This window comes from Salvelinus alpinus, chromosome 4 (genome assembly GCF_045679555.1).
Source record: "Salvelinus alpinus chromosome 4, SLU_Salpinus.1, whole genome shotgun sequence".
In the NCBI taxonomy this organism is placed as follows: domain Eukaryota; kingdom Metazoa; phylum Chordata; class Actinopteri; order Salmoniformes; family Salmonidae; genus Salvelinus; species Salvelinus alpinus.
Genome location: NC_092089.1, coordinates 44664123 through 44675339, shown reverse-complemented (window position 1 = coordinate 44675339; position 11217 = coordinate 44664123). Strand labels below are relative to the sequence as shown.

The window sequence follows — 11217 nt, the reverse complement described above, 5'->3', positions numbered from 1 at the left end:
GCCTCCTCAAACCCCATTGGATGAGTACAAACCAGAGGTCCTTCCCCTCTGTCTTCCAATGGGTTTTGAGAAGAGAGGACGCGAGGAGGAAATACTGCGAAATACAGGCTATAGTAATGACTAATATAATTAATTGTAATGACTAATGTAAAGCATTCTTATTACTTCGTTGCAAACATCTGTTTTGTTGGGGCTCGTTTCCATGGACGTGGTTCATACTAATTCGAAACCAATAATACTGAAACTGAGAATGTGTATACATTTCTTAATTATAGCATTTTACTCTATGCGTTACCAACACAATTACATCAAATATTTGGGTACGTTTGGTTAAATACCCCTGGATGGTTAAAAAAATGTTGGTATAAATGTACATCATCCCCCCCGCTTTCTCCCCCAGTGGTAGCGGCAGGAGGGTGCGTAGTCAGTTACAGCCTCAGTGGACAATAGACTCGAGGGAGGGAACATGTTTACATAAGGAAGGACTAGGGCTGTTTGTTAGGAGCGGCACAACCATGGACAAGACTGCCGTAGTAAAAGTCGGTGCCGCGGCCAGTGCCAGTGTATGTGCCCTGTTCGGTGGTGTGGTTCTCGCCCAGTACATGTTCGCCAAGAAGAAGAGAGCGGGAAAGAAAACGAAGATCATCGAGATGGTGAGTGGGCTCGCGCGTGCTGTTCATGTGTGCATTGCGCAGTCGCGGATGTTCCTAGAAATAGCAAGGGTGGTTTAGAGGTCATTATTTGCTAGGTAGCTATCGTGGTGTCACGAAAAGTTGTCCAAAATCGTGACATGACATTAAACTGACGCTGTTTGTCAGGTGGCGGTGGTGGTGAAATTTGCCTGCTGATTTCGTGGTAACGTTACAATGTTGGTTCAATGGGTTGCTTCCGAGTTTTGTATTGTTTGCATAGCCCCTTCAGTTCTACTCTCGAGCCCCCTGTCCAAAATTACAACTAAACATGTTTTGAAGCCAAATTAGTGTATATCAAAGAAGTTCAACTGGTATGTCAAAATACGGACTGTCAGGTGTGAGCTTTACATTTCACATTGCTTGTCCTCAAGCATCATTGCTAGTTAAATCTTGTGATTCTGTAAGGTCCATTCTCAATTGTTGGACATGTAGCCTACCATCTAGTCTCTACGAATCCGAGAGTGGCAGACAACTCTCTCGTCTCTAACATAAAGGCTCACTTTTTGTGATCAGTCCCATCACATGTCAGACTGTTGAATAAACTTCATTTGAACGTACTTTACCTGTTGTCCACTGATTTCTGTCCTTATGTTGGAGGTAATCTGAGACAAAATATCCAGAGTAGTGCCATTAACCTGACTGTATGTCGGTTTGTATTTTCAATGCTGAAACAATTCGCACATGACTTGCACAACATGTCAACGGCCGCGTTTAACCTAAGCACAGATCAAACATTGTACCACGAAATCAGATGGCAAATTTCACCACCACTTCCAGATAATTGCGAGGGAACGGGCTTTGATTGACAGTTTGGTTACATTCCGCAATTGTTTACATATTGTGCATCAGGAGATGTAAAATAACCTAAAGGCGCTGCAAAAAGTTGGGTAAATAAAGTAAAGTACTTTTTAAAGATTTACCATTTTTAAAGATGCACTATGCAGAAATTGCTCTGCCATTTTCTGGTTACCAAAATTGTAATAGTATACCTAATTTCAGTTTGTGACAAAGCAAGTATAGTGTAGAGAATCGTAGTACCATCTCAACAGCTGTGAAATATATTTTCCATAACCAAAAATATAGTGTTTGAAGCTGGTGTAGAAAAATAGCAACATTTAAGAACAGGAAGCATAGAAATAGTGCACATAGAAATTATCTACCGTTTCTTAGACTTGCTTTCAATGCGAATGACAGATCTATAACACAAATTTCTATGTGAATTTGATCAAGTCACCCAGAAAGTTACATATTGCAGCTTTAAATCTCATTGTATTCAACATTCTGGTTTGTAGAGACTTGTCTTTTTATAGCAACTTCTTTCAGACTGATGTTTAGACAACCTACCATCAAGGGGTACAACTGAGGATTTGTTAGCATTATATGTGGCTGTTGGGTCTCAGCCTAGGTTAGATTTAGAGTGACTATCTGGATCAGATGACAAATGTATTGCAGTGAATGCCAAACACCCTATGCATCTCCCCAATCAGATTAACCCATTTGGTGGGAATTGTAACGTGGCCATATAGCAAGCAATGCTACACTGCCCTCTTAGAACAGGAAGGCATGTCCGCGTGCTTTGACTTCTCAGCCCCCTCACATCTTTTTGTTCAGTTATTTTTAGACAATTGTTGTATTGCATTTAATAATTCAAACTATCACAGTGCCATTTGTGTCTGTGAAATGTTGCAGAATCATTGTTTGATATAGTGAAAGACAGTTGTACCTCACAGGCAGCCAGACGCTTACGTTGTCTGACACATCACTAACCGTGCTGGCTGCTCTATTCCCTGCTTTCTGACTGGGGTTCTTTTTAGGCAAGCTTTGCGCTCTGTTTTTTCAGTTTTATTTAACCTTGATTTAAATCTGTGTTGTTGTATGTGTCGAACTGCTTTGCTTTATCTTGGCCAGGTCGCAGTTACAAATGAGAACTTGTTCTCAACTAGCCTACCTGGTTAAATAAAGGTGAAATTTAAAAAAACTAGGCATGTCGGTTAAGAACAAATTCTTATTTACAATGACGGTATACCCCAGCCAAACTCAGAAGACGCTGGGCCAATTGTGCGCCGCCCTATGGAACTCCCAATCACGGCCGGATGTGATTCAGCCTGGATTTGAACCAGGGACTGTAGTGACGCCTCTTGCACTGAGTTGCAGTGCCTTAGACCACTGTGCCACTCGGGATTATTACAGTGTCCCCAGCATGGGAAAGACATCAACTGTTACAAAAACACACATCCACTCCACAGTATCCAGTTGTAGCAGGCCCACAGTGGTGTCCTGTTGGTCAATGATAGGCATCTACTACATGGTTGTGTTTGGGATTGAAATGGTCTCATGTATTCATCATTGGCCACCAGATTGCAGGCAAGAACATTTGTAATGCTTCATGCTTGCTCTCAAGCAAATAAACATGTTCACTCCACTTTCTCCATGGGGAGATTGGCAATAGACAGTCTTGCTCAGTGCTGAACTGTTTTACTTCCTTTTGGACATCTTTTTCAGTTTGATCCATGTTAGAAAAACATGGATCCAGTTTGATCCATGTTAGAAAAATATTGTTCCACTATGTTCTAGTGTTTTAAGTTTCCCCAAAACGTTCTTTCATGATCTTATTACTACAACGCTTTTAGTATTATTTTCAAAGTATTACTTTGACTCCAGCATAGACCCAGTGTCTTTACATGATGATTAGGCCTATACAATGTGTAGGAGCCCTTTTAGCCTGTTTATGTGTTGTGTATATGTTGTCTGTTGAGTTATTTTGACTTGTTTTGTACACTAGAGGGCACTATATGTTGAGGGTTACTGGTGTGTGTGTGTGTTATGGGGGGTGGGGGGGTAGCACAGGTGACCAGGAAGGGTTATCACAGGTGAGAGGAGAGCGCATACAGTTCTTACCGTATCACAGATACAGCTTATAGAATTGCATCTCTCTGCACCTATTTGTATAGGAATATGTGTAGTGGAGCTATTTACATTATATACTGTATGTGCAGTGAATGGGAACTTCACCCACGCTGATTTTTTGTGTGGACGTGTTATGGACAGCTCTCTCCTTTGCCAGTGGCTTTTCATAGGGAATCGCTTAAATAATCCAAGGAGGGGTAACCGACACAATAGAGTACAGGTGTATATTGCTGGATAAGTGACCTTGTTTTTGGCTGAGGTCACAAATGTTCTATCTGACTTCTCCTGTGACACGGCAGGCTTATCCAGGGGCAACAGAGTTACAACCTTCCTCCTTTGCGGAGAGGGAGTTTATCTACGACAGAGCGGACTGTCCATGTGCCTGTGCTCTGGTGATACTGTTAGCTGAAGAGCTCTTACAGCAGACACTGTCCACTTTACTGTCTACTTATTCTTATTTATGAGGCATGGCGTATATGGCCAAGGGGATCTCTCTGTTTCTTTTACATACTTTCTATCAAGGGAAGACCTCTAATAGAACATTTTCTACTCCACCCCAGAGCCAATACTATTTTATGTTTTTCAGTGGGCACTACAAGTCTTAAGAGAAATGCATTCTAATGAGAATGTTATTAAGCTATCATGAAATGTTGATGTGGATGATACTTTGCCAAACTACATAGGGCCCAACCACAGCCCTACTTTAATCACAGAGCAGCACACGCAGCTTATCAGAATGCTGTTCTAGGGAAATGAGTGTCCAAGCCTGCCTGGCAAAGTCACCATTATGGCTCAAAGTCAAAACTCTTGAACTAAAATGTTGTCAGCAGCATGCCCTCACAGCCCTTGTTAATGTATTTTTTTTCTCTTCTGCCCTTGTTCCCCATAGTAGGTGTTTATTTACTTTTGCTGCAGAAATGTTCAGTAGATTCTTACATTGACTGATTCACCCAAGATAACCTCTCTTCCCTATGTCTGTGTAGACATAATGCTGTCACAAATGCACAGGTAAATGAAAATGCCTGAAAGCACCTCTTCCACTCTGTTGCCCGATGGCTGATAGTAGTCTGAATGCAGACTACTACAAAATAAGTCCAACTCTCGTACTCTGCTCCAGCCCTGTGTCCTCTATAACCTTTGACTTTGGTGAACAAGGCTGGGGGTGAGGACGAGACACCCTCCGCTGTAGAAAGGAATGTTGAGCCAGCACTTTCACGGATGTTGAAAAAGTTACAAACTGACAATGGGTTTTAAATGGTGTTTCCCCAATTTATTTACTTATTTTTTCTTCGGGTGAGGCAGAATCGCCAATGGACTCCCTTTCAACACCTGATGTTTGACAGTTTTTCCAATGATTGTTGAAAATGTAGGCCTAGCCTATTTATGGGGGAAAAACATTTTAGATTGGGTGGAACTTGTTTTTGTATATCCTTGTTGTTTTAAATGTCTTATAAAAAAGACAACTGCATAAGTGTATCTGTTTAAGCCTACCGCTCCCAAGGTTTGGGTGGAGAGGTTGGATTTATCACCTACATATGATACCAGTGTCAGAAACCCAACAGTCACCATGGTAGTGGAAATGCAGACCTGAATATGATTGGCCAGCCATTACGTTGTCTAGTTATTTGATCAATGTTGATTGGATAGGGTGTGTGTGTGTAGTCTTATTTTGGTGAGACGTGATTAGAACTCTCTGCCTGAGTTAGGCCTATTGAAAGGTGGTATGTGACCCTGCAGCTGAGGTATGGTTTGTCATGTGCCAGAAATGTCAGAAATGTCAGAGTTCCGACTAGCGTGTGAACGCGGCATATAACCTACGGGGGGAAAAACACAGATGGCTTCTTATTGGCGGAGAGCAGATTTGATGAACCATGACCCTTTGACCCTGGGTATTCCATAGCCACGCACACACAAACAACATGTGGGGCAGGGTAGGGGTCTTGAAATGTGTGTGCTCAGCGTTGGTGGAGAAATGCACCGCAGGGTTTCGTCCCTGGCCTGGCAATAATCCAGACAAGTGGGAGGGCTGTTTCTGTTGCATCGTGTGATTGTAATGGATTCCAGTTACAGTACCTCTTTTAAAAGCTGAGGGGTCAATGGTAAACTACTGCCATGGGGCTATTCCATGTCCCCTCATCTACTTGCCTTCTGTGTGTGTGTGTGTGTTAAGACATGTTCATTTAATCTTTGTGTGTCCTGTGTTTATGACGTAAATTGAAGCTGTGTGTAAGTTGTTCATTTGCGTGTCAGTGCGTCACTGGCCTCTTACAAAGGGGAGGGATTATCTAATCTATTTTGGGTGACGCCCCCTCTGTTGCGTTGCCTATATAAGCCCTCTGCTGACAGAGAACCTTTTCTTCACTCCCTTCACTTGTTTTGTGCAAGACCAGAGGAAAAGGTAAGTGTGTGTGCTATTGGCCAGAGCCCTGCTGTTAGCACCAGCTACAAATTGCTCTGGAGGGTCAGAAAATGACTAGGCTGCAAATGTGTTTTTTTACGTCCGTGTGTTTGGAGCTGGAGAAAGGATGCATGGAAGAAGATGGGAATTCATGGATTATTATGTAGTCTATACTGTAAAATATCATTAGAGAACGGTGTGTTAATAATTGATAGTTGTAAATAGGTATGACTGGTATTTGGAGCAATGAGTGTGTGGATTCTGCTCTCCCTTCCCACTAACTAAGTTTTTATATCTAATATTCAAGAATGAGTTACATAGGTGTGGTCTCAGTGTTTTTAAGACTGAAGAATGTTGTCAATGTAGCCTATGCATCTGGAACGGTGTATTTCTTAAAGACATTACGACACGTGACATTGCGTAAACAACTCAAATGTACCAAAGGAGAGGGTGTTCTGTTCCATGGCTCAGCCCCAGTGTATTACATTAAGTGGTGTGAGAGGGTTGTAAGAAGGGGGGTGAAGGGGTTCCTAACCTTAACCTACATCCCAGTCATAACCTAGTACACGTCCACCGATACCACAGAACAGTCTTGGTACACTTGCATACCACTGGTGTGTGTGTGTGTGTGTGTGTGTGTGTGTGTGTGTGTGTGTGTGTGTGTGTGTGTGTGTGTGTGTGTGTGTGTGTGTGTGTGTGTGTGTGTGTGTGTGTGTGTGTGTGTGTGTGTGTGTGTGCATGCACAAAGTTGTTTGATGGGGTGTGGGCTATTTCGATACTCAAACACACTCTGGTGAAGGAATACCCAGGTATCTAGTTTACACCCCCGATCTTCCCCAGCTCCACCCCCCTTCAGTCAAGGTTTTTTTAGCAACCTTAAAAATACACTCAAGGGGAGAAAAGGGTGCGTGCACACACACACCAGCTGGAAGTAGTATTTATGTTTTGTTACATTCCTGCACTGACATGTCAACAGGGCTTCAACTGCGCTATAGATCTCTCTCTCATTTCTCCACCTGAACATTAGCCTAATATTGTAGTTAGACCACCAAGTCAAGTAGCTAAGATTCAATAGAACATATTGGTGTCTGCAGCCCTGTAAGTTGTTTGTGGTTCAGGTCTCCTCCCTCCTGGCCTGGGACTTGTTTGGGTGGTGGTCAGTTATGTACGGAAGAAGGATCCATAACATCAGCTGTTCCACTGCTCCGGCCCTGGGGAGACGGGGGCTGGGGCACGAGGGGTGTTGTGATATCCAGTTAGTCTACTCCTGGCTCCTCTTACCTTAGCCCCCCAAAATTACGCTGCTCTTTTAAACTCGACCCGCACCCCACCAAATACTAACCATAGGCCCAACTCAAGTTAACCTCAACACTTTTTTATTATTATTGAGTCCTCCCCCCCTATTCTTTTCAATGATTGATTTGAAATTATTTGATCGATTCAGTGATGGGTGAGAATGGTGTGTTCTTACATGCTACTTGTAGAAGTGAATATTAGAAGCATACTTAACGATCTCTTTCTGTGTGTTTCGCCCTCTCCATCTCTCAGATGCCAGAGTTTGAGAAGAACACGGTCCACATGAGGGATCCAGAGCGGGTGGAACGGATCATCTGTGACATGATCAAGGGTGGCGCCTCCAAACTACAGGTACAGTAGGAGGGGAAGGGTGCGCAAAGAGAAATGGGCCGTTCGTATTGGCTGAACAGTGACACCCTGTGGTGACAGTATGATGACCGGAGTTATCACTGACTCCCCTCCATGGCTCTCCTGGTTTGTTTTCAGGTCATCACTGACTTTGACATGACGTTAAGCCGGTTCGCAGTCAATGGCAAACGCTGCCCCACGTGTCATAGTAAGTACAACATAAAACCATCTCAACATTCCCCGTGATTCAAAATAAGTTACTTGCCTATGACTGTCTCCGGCCTATCCGTCTGACCAAAGTCCTCCTTTCCACATAGATATCATTGACAACTGCAAGCTTGTCACCGAGGATTGTAGGACGAAGGTTTGTTTGATGTTACTATTACTTAATAGTATTTGTAGGTGTCACGAAAGCACATGTGTTAATGCTAATTGATTTTCCGTCTGTCTTTTAGTTACTGGAGCTTAAGAACACATATTACCCCATAGAGATCGACCCCCATCTAACGATGGAGGAGAAGTATCCATTTATGGTAGAATGGTGAGTAGACGCATGCACACGTGCACACACACATACAATTGCTCTCGCTAAGGCCCAATGTGTGTGTGTGTTGACAGGTATTTTAAGTCCCACACATTACTGGTGGAGCAGAGGCTACAGAAGGACAAACTCTCGGAGGTGGTGAGAGACTCAGACGCCTGCCTGAGGTAAGACCTGATAGATAAAATGTGAAATAATTTAAACTACAGAAAGCCGCTCAGGACACATGTTGAGCCAAAGTGGCCGTTATTGCCGCTTCATGAACACAAGCTCTATGAAATATTATTGATCATTTAGTTCTGCCTGTGAATAATTTCCGTTCATATAAACTGGATGTCTGTCCCACAGAGGGCTATGAGTGGTTCTAATGCTTACATGTCTGTCCCACAGGGAGGGCTATGAGTGGTTCTAATGCTTACATGTCTGTCCCACAGGGAGGGCTATGAGTGGTTCTAATGCTTACATGTCTGTCCCACAGGGAGGGCTATGAGTGGTTCTAATGCTTACATGTCTGTCCCACAGGGAGGGCTATGAGTGGTTCTAATGCTTACATGTCTGTCCCACAGGGAGGGCTATGAGTGGTTCTAATGCTTACATGTCTGTCCCACAGGGAGGGCTATGAGCCGTTCTTTGACCGGCTCCAGCAGCACAACGTGCCCGTGTTCATCTTCTCAGCGGGTCTGGGAGACGTCCTGGAGGAGATCATCCACCAGGCGGGGGTCTACCACCCCAACGTCAAGGTGGTGTCCAACTTCATGGACTTTGACGAGAATGTAAGTCCCCCCCTGTCCCTCGAGGAGAGCTTGGTACATGCTGAGGATAGGCCTGAGTTTCTGAGTGTTGATAAACCTGATAATAAAGCTGTGGTTCTACCTGGGTGTATGCATTGCATTTGCATCAGTTGGCTCAGTATCATTTAAACGCAAGTATTTTTCTTCTCTCAGGGCGAGCTGAGGGGCTTCAAGGGAGAACTGATCCATGTGTTCAACAAGCACGACGGCGCCCTGCGCAACACGGAGTACTTCAAACAGGTGAAGGACAACTGCAACATCGTGCTGCTGGGAGACTCGTTAGGCGACCTCAACATGGCTGACGGCGTGCCCAACGTGGAGAACATCCTCAAGATCGGCTTCCTCAATGACAAGGTGCCCCCCCCCCCCCACCCCCCCCATCGCCAGTCAGCAACTCTATCTGCTCCCATCACCAGCTACATTACTGGATATTAATAGTCTGAAGATGTGACTATAGTGACTGATATGAAAGTATGAGGTTATGTGCTGTCTGTGCCAATCTGCATCCTAACTCTTCTCTCTTCCCTGGCAGGTGGAGGAGCGTTTGGAGAAATATCTGGACTCTTATGACATCGTCCTGGTAAAGGACGAGACTCTAGAAGTGCCCAATTCCATCCTTCAGAAGATTCTATAACTCATCCCCTCTCCACATCATACTGACACACTTCCCCCAAACCCATGGAAAATGAACCGACCTCTGGACCCCCAGACGGACGTTACTGGCCCCCCGCCACTGACTCACAGCCCCTCGACATACACTAGCTCCATGGGCACCCCTCCTTGGATCCCACCTCTGCCACCAACCATAGGGTCATGGTTTTGGGTACTGGATGTTCCCTTCACCTCTTTATGAAGACATTTATTCTCCTATCAATGAACTATTTTAAAGTACACAGCCTCAGTCTTTGTCTGTCTGCAACCTTGTCGATGTCCTCCACCCCATAACTAAAAAGTAATAGCAAATGCTAAGAATTTAAAAAAATAATTTGCACGTTATTGTTATTCATAATATTTTTGATATTGTAATGCTTGTATCAGCTTGCAAGTCATAAACCGAGCATCCACACAAGAACACAGCGACGTCTTTGGAACAGTCCTAGCATGCATTTCACCACACTACGTCACCTTGCATTGTGCAACAGCTTGGCTACAGGAATCAATGTAGGTCTGAAAAAATAACCTGAACCTGTCTATGGGTGAACCATACTCAGACATTGGTATGAGTATTATCAGTGGTTTTATGGATGTAGTAATGGATTCTGTCTTGCACAAGAAAAGCCATGTATACACCTCTGTTTTTTCACATGGGGACTTTACTACTGTAGCCACACTGCAAAGTAGCACTTTATTTTGCAAGAGTACCAACACTGCACATTTTATGTGCCATTTAAATATACTGCGTGGTTATAAGATACCTTATGGTGCTTATATCAAGAAATGAAAGGTTTAAATCTGTCGTTCTGCCCCTGAACAAGGCAGTTAACCCACTGTTCCTAGGCCGTCATTGTAAATAAGAATTTGTTCTTAACTGACTTGCCTATTAAATAAAGGTAAAAAAAATCAAGAAATTAAACAAAATTGTCAATGACAGTTGAGATAATAGTAGTAGCTAGTGGTGCTAAAGATTTTTATAAGTTAGTTATGGGGTATTACTGTTAGTGTAACCGACTTTATGAATGATATAGTGTAAAATAAAGTGCTACCAAAGAAGTCGTTACACAGGAAAAGTAGCCTACTCAATAGGCAGTATATTACAAGAGAACACCACGGGGTAAAGCACCTTTGTCTGTGGATCAACGACATTCAATAAGACTAATAATTTGTTTAACTTGGCCTTTTATCCACACCCATTGACCTTTTTTTAATTTTGTGGTTCAAATTTTAACTCTACCTCAAGCTTGGAAATGCTTATTCCCCCCCTTAAGTTTCTCAGTTTTGTCTTGCACATGTTTGACGTTTTATATTTAAAATGTTAGCGTTTTAAACGTGCTGCTACACCTGCATGTTGCCTTTTCTTAACTTCGGATTTGTCTAAAGGACAGAGGGGAAAAAACTTGTGAATAAATCTTGTCAAATAACAGGTGTTTTCTGTTCAACTGTACGATCAAGGTTGTGTGGGGATTGTCGTTGAAAGCAAGATGTAATGCCAAAATGGGCCTCTAGAGAGCGACAAAGTCCAATTAAATATGAAATTTCACTGCAGTTAATTACAAAAGACGCGTCTGCAAAATCCATACTTACGTG

The 11217-nt window shown here is 43.3% G+C and overlaps 1 protein-coding gene across 2 annotated transcripts; it reads left to right on the top strand.

Annotated features, from left to right (window-relative positions):
* Positions 1 to 400: 400 nt before the first annotated feature.
* On the top strand, positions 401 to 11051 carry LOC139573674 (cytosolic 5'-nucleotidase 3-like). Of its 2 annotated transcripts, none has more exons than XM_071397407.1 (9): positions 401 to 653; positions 7546 to 7644; positions 7780 to 7849; positions 7959 to 8005; positions 8097 to 8182; positions 8260 to 8349; positions 8793 to 8955; positions 9127 to 9327; positions 9506 to 11051. In XM_071397407.1, the coding sequence occupies exons 1-9, from the start codon at positions 516 to 518 to the stop codon at positions 9605 to 9607; spliced, it is 996 nt and encodes a 331-aa protein (XP_071253508.1). In that variant the 5' UTR covers positions 401 to 515; the 3' UTR covers positions 9608 to 11051. The 2 variants fall into 2 exon arrangements, with proteins under 2 accessions (XP_071253508.1, XP_071253509.1); XM_071397408.1 differs by lacking the exon at positions 401 to 653 and adding an exon at positions 5878 to 5997.
* Positions 11052 to 11217: the final 166 nt, after the last annotated feature.

What these genes read in the sequence shown, in the direction of transcription:
- LOC139573674 (XM_071397407.1), top strand. Translation starts at nt 516, where the DNA reads ATGGACAAGACTGCCGTAGTAAAAGTCGGTGCCGCGGCCAGTGCCAGT. An exon ending in AAACGAAGATCATCGAGATG is followed by an intron (nt 654 to 7,545) that starts GTGAGTGGGCTC and finishes TCCATCTCTCAG; the next exon opens with ATGCCAGAGTTTGAGAAGAA. An exon ending in TATCCATTTATGGTAGAATG is followed by an intron (nt 8,183 to 8,259) that starts GTGAGTAGACGC and finishes GTGTGTTGACAG; the next exon opens with GTATTTTAAGTCCCACACAT.